Source organism: Salarias fasciatus, chromosome 20 (assembly GCF_902148845.1).
Source record: "Salarias fasciatus chromosome 20, fSalaFa1.1, whole genome shotgun sequence".
Lineage (NCBI taxonomy): Eukaryota > Metazoa > Chordata > Actinopteri > Blenniiformes > Blenniidae > Salarias > Salarias fasciatus.
This window is the reverse complement of record NC_043764.1, coordinates 21,272,053-21,290,471: the sequence shown is the minus strand read 5'-3', so window position 1 is coordinate 21,290,471 and position 18,419 is coordinate 21,272,053. Positions and strand designations below refer to the sequence as shown.

The following is an 18,419-nucleotide window of genomic DNA, read 5'->3' as shown; positions in this document are numbered from 1 at the left end:
TCTCCCTCCCACTGTTGCTTTCTGTCTCTCCTTCTCCTTTCAGTGTTTGGTCACCCTCCCGGTCCCTCCACCCTCCTCCTCCTCCTCCTCCTCCTCCTCCCCCCTGGCCTCCTGCCTCTCCCTGCTCTCTTCAGCTTTGGCAGCTTTCTGTGGCAGCCTGCCAGAGACTCTGCTATGGACGGACTCGGCACTGAGAGCTAAAATTGTCCACTGATGTGAACGGGGATAAGAGGGAGGTGGAGCACAAAGCCAGAGTCAGGAGGAGGGGGTGGGAGGGGGGGGGGGGGGGCACTACAACGGCTTGTGTCCTGGAAGGTCAACACACAGCGTATTACCTGAGGAGCCATCGACAGCTGTGAAGTGGCGAGCGGCTGTGTGCACCCCGCAGTGCGATGGAGGGGAGATGTTGTTAGTGTGAGAGCAACATGGTGTGAACATAGAGCCCTTGTGACACAGCCCCCCCCCCCCCCGACACACACACACACACACACACACACATACACACTCCTCAATCCCACTGCTTCTACATCACCATCGAACAAAGTGAGATCAGCAAGTTGTTTTACCTCAAACATTTGTTTCAGTAACTCTGTCAGGTGACCAAAGTTGACTTGATTGAATCTTATTCATGGAACAAGAAAATCTGAAAATGGTGAAACTACATGTGACTCGACACATAAAACAGAGTTTGAAAATATTTGCCTCATGTTTTCGGTATATTCATCTACTATCATTAATTTTTTTCAATAATAATAAAGAAGTACTTTTAGGAGGATATTCTAATGTATAAATTGATATATGTGATTTTGGTATATTTTTCCACTGTTGCGCAATTTTTTTCTTTTTTTTTTTAATAGAGAATGTGATGAATGATGAAAAAAATACATTAAATGAAGTCAGCAGCATCCCCGAGGTAGAAACGCTTGAATGAAGGCCCTGTAAAGGATTGATTCTATTAGACTCAGACTGTCTTTATCCTAAATCACATTTTTTATTGAGTTTCATATTTTTTTAAGGAATATTCCCTTCTGAGCTTGTGTAATTTCAGGGGATTCATGTGTTTGTGTGAAGATAAATCCAGCAGCCTGTTAGCTTAATTTTGCAGAAAGGACTGGAAGCCCATAAACACAAACTGTAATCATTAGTCTTTTATGTTACATTTTTAATGAGTTAATGTGACATTGTGCTGTTATTGTTACCAACTCAATAAGTTATGACAGTTGTGTGAGTAGGGACAAGAAGGATTGTTACTGGTATAGCGCAGTCATTTCTCATGAGTAAGCATAGATGACTGTGGAATGGAAAAACTGTCTTTAAAAAGGAAGAAACTTTTGCAGAATGAGGCTCAGAGGTGGCGGCGTTCTGCCATTCCGGTAAGACTGCTCTGTGCTGTAGGTACGGCTTTACTGCTTTACTGTGAACACCCCCAATAAAAGTGACAGAGAAAGTGAGTGAGTGAGTGAAAAGTGAGCCTCGTGATCCAGGCTATGCTTATTAACACCATATGTAACTAATCGTATTAAAATATGTAAACTCAGAAAGATCCATTCTTTTTCAATATGTCACTGTATTTAACTGATTTAGAGTCACCTGTCAGGTTTCGTGTTCTGTCTTGTGTCTTTGGGGAGATTCTAACTCTGTCTCGTGCTCGTTGGCTCCCCGTCCTCGTGTCTGGTTGCTGCTCCCTCCCTGATGTCTTCCACCTGGGCCTGAGTGGGAGATTGTTGTCACCTGGCGGCTCTGGGCTGTTCTGGAGGTCGGTCTGCCTGCGTTTCTGTGTCTTTGTGTGGACTTTGCTCCCTTAAACTGTGACCATTTGGATTGTTGCTTTCAGCTATATGAACATTATCAACTTATTTTCTTTTTCGTTTTGCTTAAGTGTAGTCAATTATCAGTTAATTTCTGCTTTCCTGTAGCTTGCAGATATATTTTACTTAGCTCTTCAGTTTTTTGCCCCCTTAAAATACACCAGATGTACGACATTAATCATTGAGCTCGAGCTTGACTGGGACAAACAGATGGATTTTTTTATTTTTATTATTTTATAATGAACAGAACAAAGTGACTTGTTACACCGCGGACACATGCGAAACATCTATCATCTCACCTTATTCTTAGCAAAACAGCCAATAAACATAATTCTATAACCATCAAACTGTTCTTTTGGACAACCTCGTAAAAGGTCCGGTCCAGTACTTTGGTTGCCCTCCGGCTCAGAGCTGCTTTCCTTTTATAGTGAGGTTTGAAGCACAGTGCAGCTCCTAAGCTCCCTCATTCCTGCTCAGAGCTAATATGATGAATATGAAGGACTGAAAGAAACTGAATAGAAGCTGGGGGAATAGAGGACAACAGAGAAAAGGTGTAATGGAATGGAAAGCAAATTTATATTGAAGTTATAATTACTTGATTTTCAGTTGAGAGAAAGATCGCCGACATAGAGGTACTAACGTACCCCTCGGGTGCCACCATTTGCATCTTAAGCTTTGCTTTATAGGTTAATATCGCCAGAGGAGAGCATTCTAACCGTCCTTTAGACATGTCTTAAAAACCCACTGACTTAAATTCAATTAACTACATTCATTTTATTGTACTTTTTCCTTGTTTGCTAAATCTATAGACATTTTGTTCCTCTTCTCTTCCTGCCTGGCAGCTTCACCTCTCATTTATCCCCCATATCCACTATCTCTGCTCAACACGTTTTCAAACCATCTCGACCTGGTGCCTCTCGAGCTTTATCTCTGGACTGCTCAACCTCTGCCGTTCATGTGATCTGCTGTTCATTCTGGTCCGTGCAGAATAAAATTTCCAGCATCTCTATGTTTTCCACCTCCCGGTCAGCCTCCCGTGCTGTAGAAAGAATCACTGTATCCAAACAATACATCATAGCGGGTCTCATTACTCTTTTATGAACTGGATCCTGCCTCCACTCTCTTCTTCACCTCCTTCTGTGCTCCGGATGGTTGAACTCACCCACCACCGCCACCCCTCCTCTTTCTCATTCACCTTTCCACCTGCTCCCCACTCATTCACTCATATGTATTCTGTCTTGTCTCGACTGACCTTTTCGCTTCTCCGCTTCTTACAGTCACCATAGATGAAAGCGTCATCTGCAAACATCTGGATCTTGAATTGCCTTTGAATTTGTTTTTGTTATCTTCACTTTCTTTGTGTTCATCCTTTATTTCTTTCTTTGTAACAGGTAATTCGAAATTCAATTGGCTGTGCAATTTTATAAACGAGGGTTTTTAAATGTAAAAAGTGAAAAAGGAAACAAACAACAATTCATCTTTTATATTCAGTACATCTGAACTACATGTTCGACCATCTGTAGAAAAGATGACGCAGTGGCAAGGACTGACGCTGGTGTTTGAAACTCGTATTAAGAAACCCAGCTGGAATCCTCGACGACTGATCCTCAGCCTTACTTAGAAGACTCTCCATATGGGCTTTTACACACATGCATTCCTGTAAAACAGAAAGTACGAAGCTGCCACAGATTTTTTTTTTTTTTAAAAGATTTGGATTAGGTTTCCAGATCCCCTGCGGTTTGACGCTGAAGTAGAAAAACTGGTATTTTTTTTTTGCAAGTGTTTGTTGCCACCATTTAGTGGCATGATCTCTTGCTTTGCACCTGCCTTTTTCTCTCTGATGTTGAAAAAAGAAATGTGGAAAATCTGCTCTGTTCATCATGGAGTCACGCAGAGGTCGGCTTGAGTGATAGGCAGTCTGTCGTGCTGCTGCTGCTGAAACCTCGTTGCTCTGGATGATTATCACAGACAGATATAGTCTTCTCAGTAAAGCTGGGACTCATGTTACTAACACATCTCCCGTTCCTATTGCCAGACCGGGGGACAGCTGAGGCGCTGACCTGCCGCTCATAGGAGAACCACTTTCCATTCATGGCGTATCAAACGCAGGACATCCATAATCATCTTTAATCTTAACATAATCTCGTAAAAGTCGCCGCCTTATCATCTCTCTGTTCTCTCTGCTTCCCCTTTCGCTGCGGTATCTATTTCTATCTGCTTCGTAGACATCCAAATTAATACATTATCTCTACCAAAACATATGTAAATTGAGAGGCTGCATCCAACGGGAGGGATTAGCCATGGAGTTCAGGGTGAGGGGTGTTTCGCATGCAGCCCACAGGTGGAAGGAGATGTGTATCGGCTCAGGAGGCAACAAAGAAAAGACAGTCAATCTCTGTAAAGCCAAGGCTGAGACCAAGCAGAGGCCCGTCTCAGTTTTGCCCAATATGGTATGGAATGCTGAGACACCTCAGCCATGTGATGTGAAGAAGCAAAGGGACTTAGAGGGAGCAGCAGGGGGAGGAGGTGGGCTCAAGGGGTGGCTCTCCTGGACCTTATATGAGATATTAACCAGCACTTGTAGCCTAAAGAATCTGTGAACACAAGCGATTGCAGCGCATCTTGAAATGTTGCATCAGAAATTAGAGCCGCGCTGCCTTTGAAGCACACTTTGCTATCAGCAGAAGGAGACGCAGATTGTGAACGAGAGACAATGCTGCTGATGAATATTGACTTTTACGGAACAATGAAATTACTGTGGCGCGTGCTTTTCAGCCGAGTCTGAACCTCCTGAAATGAAAAGTCACGTTACTCCGTGATAGTCGACATGACCTCGCCGCACTGAAGCACAGACGCACATTCTCAGGGGATTTGTTTGTATCCAAATAACATTTCTTGTGAGCTGCAAGTGCATTTCTCCTCTGGCAAAGCCAGGCATGAAATTTGGATTATCCTTTGTCTCCATCTAGTGGTGCAATTTCCCTGCCATTGGTTGAAGCCATCTTGCTCATGTCATTGGTCATTCTGTCTTTTTCTCAATAAAAGTGTTATTATCATCACATACCTCTGCATTGTGGTTTGATCCATCGGTGTCACAGCTTCGGTGTCTCTCCTGTTGTTTCAGGGTGATTGTGAGTTGTGCTGCATCTTCCACAGGATTCTGATTTTCATCCTTCCACCATCTCTCACCAACTGCACATATAAAGTATTTATGTTGTATACATCTCCTGGTCGCCGCTCACAACAAACAATAACACTGTTTTTTTCCTAGTAAATAATTTACATCAAATTTTCTGTTTGTGGTCTCGGAGTCCCCGGGCTCTTCTTGATATCTCGGTTATATCTGCTTCACACAGGTCTCCAGTGCACAAAGAGCCACACTAGATTGAATGCATACCAGAGCTATAAATACAGTAAAATTAGCTTTATGTTTTATTATTTTTTTGGATTAATGTTGATTATATGATGAAAGGAATGGTGTCAAATTCACTTTAATCCAGAAACAAGACACAGTCCAGCTTTGATATGAACTGGAACGGACCAAAAACATAGATGTGTGATTATCTTTAACTCATCTGCATTTATAGTTTCTTCCAGTTGAAATTGAACTCCTAGTAAACATGCCTTCTGAATAATCAGGGCCTCTGCTTGATGTACTTAATCTTAATATCATATAAAAAACCAGGATAAGTTTTCCAACAGAAATAACATTTCAGTAATGCCCCTGGTGCAAAGTGCAATGATTTATGTAGAAACCTTGTCTTCCATTTGTAGCGTATTTTTACAAATTCACTCAGCTTTGGTTCTGGTGAAGCCTTGTCAATGAGGTTCGGGTCAGTGAGGTTCTGTTACGCTGCTGCAGCAGGTAATGTAACGGAAAAGTTGTCACTGGCTTCTTTATTCCATTTTTAACATCTTTTATTGTCATTCTTGCTGACATTACGAAGTGGATTCAGCCTGGATTGGATCATCTGTCAGGTCAGTTGAAACCTTAAAACTTTGTTCAGTGAATTTGGAAAGGGGAGTTGGATAGTTTGAATCCCATGAGGCCCTTGACCTTAAAGTCTCAGTTCGAGTCAGGAAGGGCAAAACTTATGCCGAGTCATGTGAATAACACTGATCTACTGTGACAATTCCAGACAGGACCAGCTGAAAAAAAACCCCAAAATACTGCAACATAATTTGTTTATATTCACTTCTCTGTGATCTCAATGAACTCTATTTCGTTGTGTGCAGTTTCCTGGTAAATGAGCAATGCATGTGTTAATTCCACAGCTGAAGGACTAAAGCATTTTCCTGCTAAGTGAAGTAATACCATGTCAGGATCAAATTTGCATTTTTGTTACTTTTATGCCATACCTCTGAAATGTAGATAAGAACAGGCTAATCCTAAGATGTGTAAAAAAATGAAGAGAATCTGATCTAACGTTGCATCAGACCCCAAACAGACATGAATGACAACCGAGGCTTCAGAAAACCTCTTTTTCATACCTTTGCAGGAGCTGTTGCAATAAGACACACCGCAGGATCCAACAACAGACGGATATGCCACGTTTGGAGACTCGGCAAGCGTCTCGAGCCTCGGCTGGGTATTTCCCTCCTGTACATCAATACAAGACTCATTCACAATACAGAAATAAGAGATTTCTGAGGCTGTCCGACAACACAATCCAGCGTTAATGTCTCAATACATAAATCAGATTTGATAACCTCATCCAGTTTGATCCATTTGAGGCTGCTCTCAGGTTCTTCCATGGACTCTGTCACACCAATCAAAAGCCTCCTGTCATCTGTGAAGCCTTTCTTTAGACAGAATCTGTCATCCAGAGTCCCTCCTTCCTCCTTCTCTCTGTCTTGAGGAGACAGGATGTTGGTCCTCTGAGCCTCTCTCAGATCAGTCAGCGTCACGCCCTGCAGCAACGCACAGCTTCATATCAGCCTCTTTAAAAGCCTTATCAAGAGCAAGGCATTGGGATTTTTACCTGTGTTGACCTGCGAGTTTGTCTGGCATGACGGGACTTTGCTTTCCTCTGAGACTCTGCCTCCTCGTCCCGGACTGGAGTCAGATACAACCTGAACCATTAAAACACACAGATGAGAAGAGATGATTTTTACACTGATTATTAAATTATTGCACAGTGGCAAAAATGCACAATGTAGCCTACTGGACTGTCTTTGTAATATGCTGTAAAACTATAAGCATGAAGAAAGGTTGAAAATGTTATCGTTTCAATTTTCAGGTGTGAGCACAAGTGAAAATTGCACATATTTTTTTTACAGTACATTTAATCAAGTAAGTATACCATACCGTTCATATATGTTAAAGCTCAAGTGACCATATTTGGCAACGTTCTTATTCCTCCCTGATTCCCAAGACATTTCTTCATGATAATCACTGAAGACATTTTAAAAAAGATGCTCGGATGTGAATTGTAGGAGTTGTGTAACAAAAAGCACATTTATAAATAGATCCTAACAAATTCGCCTTGCTGTGGAAAAGCACCTCTTACTTCCAGTTAGAGCAGAACAATGACAGACAACACTAAATATGAATATTTGTGAGACCATATTCACTCACAGTATCCCTAAAAATTGAAGATAGACTGACTGTGGGCTTGTTTAGTAACATTTGGCGAATGACCCATTAGATTGATGTTGAGATGATGCACAATAAATCTACTATTTTCTTTAAGTGCAAACAAAAACCCTTTGGGGAAGTAATGAGTGAAAAGTGCAAACATTGAGTTACAATATAGAGAAGACAGGAAAATGAATATGAAAGCAAAACATAGAAATTTGACAGCTTTCTATGCATTAAAGTATGCTCTCTTACATCTTATCTTTACACAAACCACAGTGCTTCTTGCTTTATATCTTTTATTGTGCTTTCTTGCTGTATCAGCAAGTCTGGCCTCCTTCTAACTTGGGCAACCAGGGTAATCTGTCCCTCCTTATCTTCCACCCAGACGTCCCATTTTTACAAGAAATGCACAGAATTAGTGGAGCAAGAAGCTCTGAGGAGCTGCAAACACAGTATCCGGCAGTGGCTTCACAGATGCAGATAAAGAGCTGAGCAAGCATGAGTGGAGAGGCTCATGTTTTACCCACAGAGCTGCCGGCCCCTCCTCTGCAAGGCTTTTACTCTTATTGATCTGCCAGGAGTGGAGTCACCCTGAATCCCAGCAGATTTAATTGGCTGGTCATCAGCATGTAATATACGAACGCTTAGGCCACAGGCTCTCTGACTACGTGCAAGTTTGAGGGTTATTATCACAAATTGAGCTGAAATTTCCACCGACAAAACAGCCCAGAGTCAGAACATTTACTGATATTGAGTTTAAAGCAGCCGGCGATTACTGATGTTCATTTTCAAAAGCAAATAAAAATAGACCAAAGCAGAAATGATCCGTCTCCGATGTTGAAAACCTTCCATGTTCACGTTACATCAGTTTAAAAAGAGGCCTACAGCACCTGCACAGAGCAGAGTCACTCCACATTAGGATGACACATACACACACACACACACACACACACACACACACACACACACACACACACACACACACACACACACACACACACACACACACATACAGGAGCTTGGAGCTATGCCACACTGTTAACTTGTCACATTGAAAAAATTTCAAATGAAACTGGTGAAATAGGAAAGCCAGAAATAGCACAGCATGACTCAGGCCCTCTGAAACTTACCTGGGAACAAACGCCTGCATGGTCCCTGTGGAAGGTCAGAGACTGAGGAGCTGAGATACTGCAGCAGTGATGAAGGGAGAGGCTGGACAGAATGACTCTCCAACAGGCTCCGGTGGGAGGAGAGGGAGGGAGAGACAAAGAGAGGGGGGGAAGCGAGGGAGAGGAAAGGGAGGAGGGGGGGAGAGAGGGAGACTTCCTGCCTGGATGATGCACACACAATCAATTTAGACTCGGTCTGCTCCAGGACCTGATGTAAGCAAGCCTACACACACTTCAGCTCAAAGATGTGAGCGTCAAACACACTTTTACTAACAGTGTCCAAGGAATCATTTTGAGAAAATGTAATTCATTAAAAATAAGTCGCTCTGATGGCTTTGCTTTCTGAGAGGTCAGATTTGATGAACAGCTCACTGTATTCAAAGAGAATGACAACAGCGATGTCCTTGCTTTGAAATACAGGGTTACTCTTTGAACTGAATATTTTATATTTTGATGAGATACAGTACAAACAAATGCGATTCTTAAATACACAAGACAAAAGCACTACTAATGGATATATAATAGATATAGATATATAATAGATCACAATAACTTGGAAAAATAAAACAAATTCAATTTTCCAATTAATACTGATGCATTAATGTGAGCCTTGCACCTGTTTAATTTGAAGCAGAGGTGTCAAACATATGGCATGCGGGCCCAAACTGGCCATCCAGAGAGTCTGTATGACTAAATATTCAGGTTGAGAATGAAACAAAATGCTGTGTCTCAGGATGAGTGCCTCTGACATCCAGGGTGCTCCTATCTCTCCTGTTTTGGTAAACTTGCTGCGATAAATCAATTTCCCCATGCATCTTGAATAAGTTATCATATCTTGTATGTGTGGATGATTATCACCAGTAGGTCCCCTGGTGGACGTGCAAGAGATCACAGGAGCTTCCTGCAGTTGTGAAGGTTATATGTGCACGGGTGCACATCAAATAAAACCAGAATAGCACCTTTTTTTTAACTTATCCCAGACAGCAGATGGCCATTGCTTATATTTAAAGGCTCCTTTAGCAATATGTTCACTCGAGTGGATGTGCCTAACAGTGTAATGTAACACTTTAGTCAATATAAGAACAGATCTGCAGCCTTTTCACAAGCAATGTGGGGGGGGGGGGGGGGGGGGGGGGGGGAGAATCCAAGAAAGAGAAAAGGTTTGAAACCTCTAGATTAAGCTTCACTAATGTTAAATATATTCAACTCATCAAAGAAAATTTAATAATGGCCAAAAGCAACAAATCATCTGAATCAATTTTTTTTTTTTTTTTTTTATGTTTGGAGGCAGATGAACACCCTGAAGTCCCGTCTAGACATCCATACACCCGTCTTCTACACTGTTTCATCCAGTACATCACCGGATGCCGAGCCGACCTGTCTGACAACGGGTGAACGCAGGTTACACTGTGAACAGGTTATCAGTCCATCACAGAGCAAACACAGAGCGACGGGCGGCCACACACATTCACATCCAAACCTACAGGCAGTCTAACGCTTTCTAGGGCAGCTGTCCAAATACACATACTGAAAAAAAGATGCTGGATAGCAGTATTATTTACTGTAAGTACACACATTTTACAATTTCTAGATTGAAAACTCAAAATTTGATCACATTTTCACTAGATTTCAGTAAAAGATTGTAAAATACTAGTTCAACAAAAAGAAACAAAAACCTAAATATAGTTTGTTATTCGGTCAACTCATTTAAAAATGTTCGGTCACTTGAGCCAGTTTTATATTCACAGTGCATCGATAGCTCTGCTCTCATTATAATCCTTGTGCCTCATTGTTGCAAGTTAAAAGCATCAATCTGGTGCAATGACTGGAACAATAAGATGCTTTAATATAGTGAAAAGCCAAAACATAAAACTTATCTCTATTTTCAAATCTTGGATTTGCATTAAGTAAGGGGAATAAAGTTTTCACAGCATTCACTTGTCCAATAAATAATTAAAGTATAAAATCAATCTCATATGCATGTTTTTGTATAAGAAACCCAAGAAGCTGCAGAAAACCAACACATGCTCAGGGAGAACGTGCACGCACTACACAAAGCTCTCCAGGCTAACTGAAGACTCAAACTGGAGTGATTTCCCTTGTGAGGTGAAGGTGCTGCTCAGTTTCAAACAGACTGAAACGGTTAACGAGAACCACCACCACAAAAAAAAAAAAAAAAGATTCAAATAAAAGAAGAATTTCTACCATTAGCTGATTACTTTATCATATTTCCAATTTACTGGATTTGGTTTGATGAAAACTAAAATCTTCATGTTTGTGGATCACAGAAAGTGTCACAATGTTTTATGCTCAGTTATTTGCCTGAGGTCCTGGTGCCTCGGCATCATGAAGCGAGAGCCATGGTTCAAGTCCAGAGGCAAGGCATACAGTGTGTGGATTTCCTCCTGGTTCCTTCTCCAGTCCAAATACAGGCTTCATCGGTTTTGCTTAGATTGGCAGGCTAGAATCTTCCAAACTGAATGTAACAACAGCACAGAGACACGTCTAGGAAAGTGACAGAAGCAGGGTTTATTTGAAAAACATGAGAAGTGTAGCAGTGACGGCAAACACTGCAATAACAGTGTGCTGAGGATCAGTTTCAGTAAAAATGCACGGCGGTGTCCTAAAAGTCTCGCTACACTATCAAGAACTCATCAGAAACACCAACAGAGGTCATTTTCCAACAGCATGTTTGATGGCCATCACAGGCTCATCGAACGATTCACATTATTAACGTTAATCTCACAGCATCTGACAGTGAATCTGAAGCGACGAGCACTGTGGAGGTAGAGCCACCAAAACCTGCAAGTCAGACGCTGTTGAAAGACCGAAGTTCGAGCATGCAAAACGAAGCATTACCTTATCATTCATATGTAGCTGAACCTGGGTAGATCCGTTTATGCCAGCTCTGGTTTCTGAGACTGTTTTAGTAACATTTCATACAGTCGTCTCTTCACCAAAACTCTTTATCTGCTAGATTTGCTCCAGTTCGGTCAGATCACTGGTGGGTTTGATACCGATGTGGATATTTCTGCTGCCATATAAATGTGATCGAGTCTTAAGACCAATTTCCCTCATTTGGAGTATTGATAACAGTAAACTCCAACTTTCCTTTTTCATTTTTGACCCACAATGAGCAGTTTTTTTGAGCATTGCTGATAAAGGATCATTGTTTTTGAGGTGGGTTCGGTGTCACTTGAATTTTAGCTCTCAGATTACCTTCAGTTCTGAAGCACTCAACCACAAACAAGTACTTTAAAGAGTAAAAAAAAAGCATAGAAACTACAGTAAGTCAGATACTTTAAAAACATTCAGGAATTGTTGAACTCATCCACAATGTTTTTCTTCTTTCTTTCGTTTTTTTTTTTTTTTTTTGCAGACTTTGTGGTTGGCAGTTTTTGTGTAAACAGAGAATTTCAGGCAGTGACACAAACAAGCATACTTTTAATGTCACCAGCAACTTATGGCTTCAAGTGTGTTCCTAAACAGTCTCTGCATCGGCTCTGAGTTTTCCCAGTTTAGTACAGAAACTTCAACTAAAGAGTGCAAGTTAGAAAGAGTGGAAAATTCTCTGTAGAAAGACAGTCATTCTTCTCGTGGATTAAGGCTTCTGAGGTTGGTATTCGCAGGAAAACCCTGAACGACTGAATGGCCTGTCGTCTGCTCCGGTGACTTAATTCTTCAGTTGAGGTTCAGCAACCAAACAGCAGCAGTCAATCAGGTCCTCCTACATTATTTTCTTTGTCATTTTTGTGGACAGTGATGTTAGGCTGAGAAAGTTTTGCATTCTTCTTGATGGATATTTCCGGAAAAAGTCTGTTTCTGGCGACATGCACTCTGGAAAACAGAAAGCAGAATTAAATTAGGAGGGATTTGATTGAGAGGGAATCACAGCATTGGACTGATACACAGTTAAAAACTTTATTTATGGAAAAGCAAAGTTTTTCTTACATTCTGCTGCTACTGAAGCATCTTCTTCTAGCGACTCCTCCTCAGGCTCGTCCTCAGCTGCGTCCTGCTGCTCTTCCTCTACATCAGGCTGCTCTTCTTCCTCGTCTCCAGCTTCACTGTTTTCATCCTGTGCCGCCGCCTCCTCTTGAACCTCCTCTCCCTCGGCTTCATTCTCTTCAGGCGTCTCACCCTCTACACTTTTTTCTTCTTCTTCTTTTTCTGTATTTTCTACTCCCTCCTCCTCCACCTCCTCTGCTGGAGCGGCTTCTCCAGTCACAGAGTCCTGCTCAACAGGAGCCGCAGCCTCAGAACCTGCCTCAGGTTGCTCTTCTGCCTGTTCGGCGGCAGGAAGTCCCCCCTCCGCTGCAGCTGGCTCCTCTTCAGCTGCAGGAGGTGCCTCTTCTTCCTCCTCCGTCTGCTCCAGAGACTCAGCGGGGGGCAGAGATCCCCCCTCCGGCTACGACAAGAGAAGCAACGTGAAACCAAGCTAGACAGAAGTCTGAGCTGCAAATCATTTTTTACTCTCTGCTGGTCTAAAGGTCCAGAGTGACACACGTATCAGAGACCCAGAGTTTACTGTTCGCATGCAAATCAATGATGAGCGTGGACACCGATGCCTGGGAGACATCCGTGTCAGGCAATTAACGCCTTCGAATTAATGAGATGAAGATCTCATTATGGTTCCCTGCAGGCAAGAAGGGGAACAGAAATAGTAAAGAGAGCATGTGCGCCGGGTGGAAGTGTGTTAAGGCATCTCCGCCATCATCTCATCACACACAAACACACACACACACACACGTGCCTCTGAAAACTGTCGATTCTCATGGTGTCATTTCATGTCTAATTAATCTTTATGGGTACATCACATTTGTTTTTGATGTATTGTTGAAAAACAAGCTCAATCCAGAGCAATGATTTGTTACGAGACGTCATTATTACGGCTCCTCTCATGCAAGTAAAGTAAGAATTGAGCGATCAGATTTGTGTCCGAGTCCCTTAATGTCCAGTACAAGCATGCGTTTTATCTTCATTAAATATTGACAGAAATGGAGCAGATCTAATCATAACATCTAATGATTAGTAGTTGGAATTAACTAAGCGTGACAAGCTTGACACAGTTATTGTGAGTTTTAAAAGAGAAACCAAAGCTTTTGTGTAAATCAGTCTCATTTTACCCAAATCTGTGTGAACGGAGGCAGAAACGGACACAAGCAGCATCACACTCGACAAATTTGGTCCCGATCGATCAGGATCTTTGGGGCCGACTGGTTACCTGTGTAACCTGCTGCTGTATGTTCTCCAGCTGAGCGCTGAGTTCCGAGTGCAGATTAACGGCTGCTGAGTTCTGATCCAGCAGACTCTGACGTACCGTGTTAAGCTGCTGCTCGACACTGGCCTGCTGCAGCCGCTGGGAATCCTCCTTCTCAAGCAGCTCCCTGGAAGACACAACAGTCACCGTTACTTTCAGGGAAACATTAGTACTATCAGTGACAGCTTACATGGTCTTCCTGTGAGTAAGTTTTTTTTTTACCCCCAAAAAACATGTTTAAAGTTCATTTTCAAATGAAATGCTGTTATTTTTAACAGATTTTTTTGATCAATTTCCTCAAATCTATCATTACCTCCAAAAAAAAAATGCTGAATCAAATCAGCTCACACGAAGTATTTTGGGCGCCACAATTCCTTTAATATTAATTTATTTTAGCGTTAAAGTTCACGTTGTTCTTGTTTGAGTTTTACTCCTGATGTGTTTGCAGCAATGCTTTCCAATCATTTTAAATGAGAAACGATTGTTACATTTCATCCAGTCTGCTGGTTCCTTTATTATTATTATTTAGATGGCTAAATGACAAATAGACAAATTAAACAGAAAAGAGGAAAACAACTAAGGTGAAACTATAAATTTAAGCTATAATTCCATGTTTATAAATGAATTATTTTTGGATTTCATTCACATTTCAAAACAAGTGAAGTATGAAACATACTGGTGAGCTGTTGTCACTGGGGGTTGGAAGAGTATTTGAGATCTTCCAGTGATAAAATGAAAATACAGCAGAAGGGGAATAAAGAGATCTGGAAAAATCAGTTCGCTCCACCGCATCCAGTCAACTAAACTCTATTTTAATGTATCTGAAATTCCTCTAATGATTTTTTTTCCTGCAGAACATTAAATAGTAAATAACGTGTTATTATGATATCAGTGTGTTTCTTTAGCTTTTGCACTGAACTTCAAAGAGTTTGCATTTTCCATACAAATGAAACTCGACAGAAACCCCAAATCGTATCAGTACAAAAGGAATGTTTACACAGATCAGGGCAACTTCACAGCGTGAAAACCAACACTGGCCTAAAGTAACAGAGTCACAGACAGACGCAGCCAGCGGGGCTTTGCCAGAGTCAACATGGAGTTCTGGGTCAGAGGAGGGAAGCTATTTCCCTCTGCAGAACCCACCTGACTGCGGCCATCTCCAGCACGCTGGCCTCCAGCTGGGCCTGGTAGGCGGCCAGCTCGCTCTTCAGCCGGACCACCTCGGACGCCTGTCCGATCAGACTCTTGCCCAGCGTGGTCACCTGCTCGGCCCGCTCCTCCAGCTTGGACTCCGCCTCCCCCAGGCTCCCCGTCAACACGTCGACCTTCTTGGACAGCTCGCCGGTCAGCGAGGCCACGCCCTCCACCTGGATCCGGACGCCCTCGAACTCCTCGCTCTTCCCCTTGAGCGCGGCCTGCAGCTGGTCCAGCTGCTCCGGGGACACGCTGGCCTGCTGCATCTCCGCCATGCGGGCCTTCATCTCGGTGTGGAGCGACAGCACCTGGGCGGGGAGGTCGGACGTCTTGAGCTGCTCGGCAGTGGCCAGGGCCATGCCCACCTGCTTCTGGGCCAGAGCGTAGGACTCCTCAAGGGCGTTCAGGCGGGTCTCCACGCTCTCCGACAGAGGCTGGAATCAAACACACCGGAGTGAAGACAAAGCAAGGACAATTCTCACCAACTCAGAGCCTCTCAAGTACAAGTCTGAGAGGATACGGAGGATAGGGCTGTTGTAGTTTTGAGTCATTAATGTACGCCATATGGTAGAATTTATATTACTTTATCTACGCAATCCAATCAGTTCTGATAAACCACACAGTAAATTCTGACTAGCAGTGAATTTGCACAGCATGAAAAACATTAGAGGAAGAATGGAACATTAAATTGTCAATCTTTCCAGTTTTACAGTCAGTTAGGTTAAACATTTGTGTCATGGTTACAACACGGAGGCAGTTCTGTTTCTTCTTTTTTGGCTTATCATTGACTAGATTTTCTTGCAGCACTCTTAAATGTTGATGAGTCAGAAAAAGAGTTTACTGCTCACACAGAAACTATTTGTCCAACAAGACTGAGCTAGCAGAGCTGCTCTCGTGCAAAGGTTTTACCACATGAACTAAAGGTGGAGTCTTGTGAAAGAAGCTGATTATGGTGAAGTGTTTTCTTAAATCAAACAAACTCTTAAAACTGCATTCAGTGCTTGTAAATATCTTGTCAGAATGGTCATGTGATCTGAGACCACATACCTGGTGACATAACATGTTTCCTTCATTCACTGCCACTGAAAAATGTGACTATTTCCTGAAGTCATTCTGCTAACATGGCTTCTTAGAGACAGTTTTGGTTTTTTTCATGAACACAAATGGGCCAAACACAAATTTCCACTCGGATGACCTGTAAACACTCTCTGAACTGGTGTTCAGTATCAAAATCACAGCCTAAATTTAACCCTGACACATTACTGTCTAGTTTAGTATTAATTTGGCAGGAAGCCTCAGCACTGCTTGGGAAGTGTGTTCCTGACTGGTGCTGCAGCTTTTCCTGAGGGAACTTTGATGAGAAAATTCAATAATGTATTTAAAGTCAGTGCTGAAGCCTGAGCGGTGGACAGTGCTCCCCAGTACAAGTGTCAACAGCTGTGTGGATGTTAGAAATAGCAGCGTTTTGTACTCACTCCAGAGGGTCTCCTGGCATTTTGAAATCTGATAGAGGCCTGCGCTTCTTAACTTTCCCTGCTTGCGACTGGCAGCGTGCACTTTAGGCATGTGGTGAGGCCTTTTCCCTGCTCGGTTTAGCTTTAAATTACCAACTAAAAGGAAATAAGACCATCTATTCATTAATAAATGCAGCCATCAGATTCCATGCCTGGTGTCACTGATGGCTGAGAGGTCAGCTGACCCTCTGATGGGGAGGGGGGATTTATGTTTCATGTATTCAATAAAGACTTTAAATCGTTACCTTGCTATTGGAGCGTCGCATTTCTTCATGGGAGGACTGCAGCTTGACTATCTTCATCTGCATGCCCATCAGATTGTCTGTCAGGTAGGTTAATGTCTGGTGCTGCTGGAAGCAGAACCACGCTCCAGTGGCGCCTCCGATCACAATCATTAGAAATAAAACCAGCAGCAGCGCGTAGTTGTTCCCCCCCGCGCGCACCTCTGTCTCCGGCGCGTCGTTCTTGAAAAAGTTATCTTCATGCTTGTGGTTGTTCTTCCCTTTGCGGTGCTTGGCTGTCATCTTGCCTGCAAAGGACACGATGTTCCAGTCGGTCAGAGAGGTGATCTTGGAGGAGCCGGTGGGTCAGATCGGCCGGTGCGGTGCGGTGCGTGCGGTGCGGGGCGGCGCGTGTCTTCGGAGGATGGCTCCCTTCAAACCGGCCCGGATTCAATCGCCGCGCGATAAAGTACCGAGAAGCTGCAGACAGTTGTCGATGAGGAGGGAGAGCTGGAGTGGAGATGAGGGGGGAGGAAAAAAAAAAAGGAGGCGTGGACCCTCGGTGAGCGTGTTTCTCCATTCAGGAAGAAGAGCGGGGAGGTGCGGGGAGGGGGCGGGCCGCCGCTGGGAGGGGCTCCGCCGCCGTCACCACCACGTGCGCTATGGACGGAAGAGCTGCTGCTGCAATTTACTACCATAGTACTGCATCTGAGGACAGAGACGCCATTCATGACAGTTTACTGCTCCAGTTCAGAGTCCTTCAGCTGGTCATTATGCATCATCTGGAACTGATGTTACATTTATGGTCTTGCTGTAAAGCATATGGTATTTTAATGTGTCACTGACAAAATGGGAAATAAAAACGTGCTGTTTAATGAAATAAAGGATCCCCTGTATATTTGCTTCTCTTCATCATGAATTCTACTCAGACAGTAAAAGGAAAAATTATTACAGGGGAAAGTCATTCCCTGGCCCCAGTCATTTTTTCACTGAAGCATTCCCTCATAAGAATCCTCCATCCCTCTTGTGTCAACTTGATATAAATGTATGGTTTTGCACTCAGGTTTTTGTAACAGATATCACTTGTCTTAATTGATGTAAAACATGATAAATTCAGTTCAAAAATGAGTTTGTATCAGAAAATTACACGATTTCATCTACAAAATTATAAGGAAAAAACATGCTGGGAAAAGATCATCTGACCACCAGGTTCAATTTAATCAAATTCAGCTTTAGCACCAGACAACCTAGTCATTCTACATCATAAGTGCTTAGCCCGCCGACGGGCTTCGCTAAGGGGACCTCAGTCCTCTCGACCAATCACTGAGACAAAAATGAAGCTTGACGCACCAATCCCCGACGCGCGATGGCGCAGTGCCACGCCCCCCCTGCCGAGGGTATATAACCTCAAGGGACCTACTGCAAATCCTTCTTCTTCCTCAGTACTTCATGAGACTAGAAGCTTTCTCCGGATCAAGACCACGGATCAAGACATGGATTCAATGGCCCGCGACCAGTCGCCATCGGGCGTCTGGCCTTTCACCTGCCGCTCTTGCGGCACTCCGCTCTGCGAGGGAGATCGTCACAAGCACTGCTTCCTCTGCCTCAGCCGGCAGCATCACCACCAGCAGTCCACCTGCCCGGCCTGCCTTGCGCTGCCGCCAAAGAGCTT

At 43.2% G+C, this 18,419-nt stretch overlaps 2 protein-coding genes across 3 annotated transcripts; both read right to left on the bottom strand.

Moving 5' to 3' along the window:
• Window positions 1-39: 39 nt before the first annotated feature.
• On the bottom strand, window positions 40-8,598 carry LOC115408803 (protein phosphatase 1 regulatory subunit 12A-like). The gene is made up of 5 exons (XM_030119730.1): window positions 8,520-8,598; window positions 6,791-6,881; window positions 6,519-6,719; window positions 6,300-6,408; window positions 40-197 (listed from the first exon to the last, which is right to left on the bottom strand). Exons 1-5 carry the CDS (start codon window positions 8,537-8,539, stop codon window positions 40-42), a joined length of 579 nt encoding a protein of 192 aa, XP_029975590.1. The 5' UTR covers window positions 8,540-8,598.
• Window positions 8,599-11,897: 3,299 nt separating this feature from the next.
• LOC115408298 (retinitis pigmentosa 1-like 1 protein) lies at window positions 11,898-17,267 on the bottom strand. Of its 2 annotated transcripts, none has more exons than XM_030118952.1 (5): window positions 16,772-17,267; window positions 14,962-15,446; window positions 13,783-13,945; window positions 12,510-12,966; window positions 11,898-12,395 (listed from the first exon to the last, which is right to left on the bottom strand). In XM_030118952.1, coding segments are annotated over exons 1-5 (1,386 nt in total). In that variant the 5' UTR covers window positions 17,051-17,267; the 3' UTR covers window positions 11,898-12,393. The 2 variants fall into 2 exon arrangements, with proteins under 2 accessions (XP_029974812.1, XP_029974814.1); XM_030118954.1 differs by having other exon boundaries at window positions 13,879-13,945.
• Between the last annotated feature and the right edge of the window lie 1,152 nt (window positions 17,268-18,419).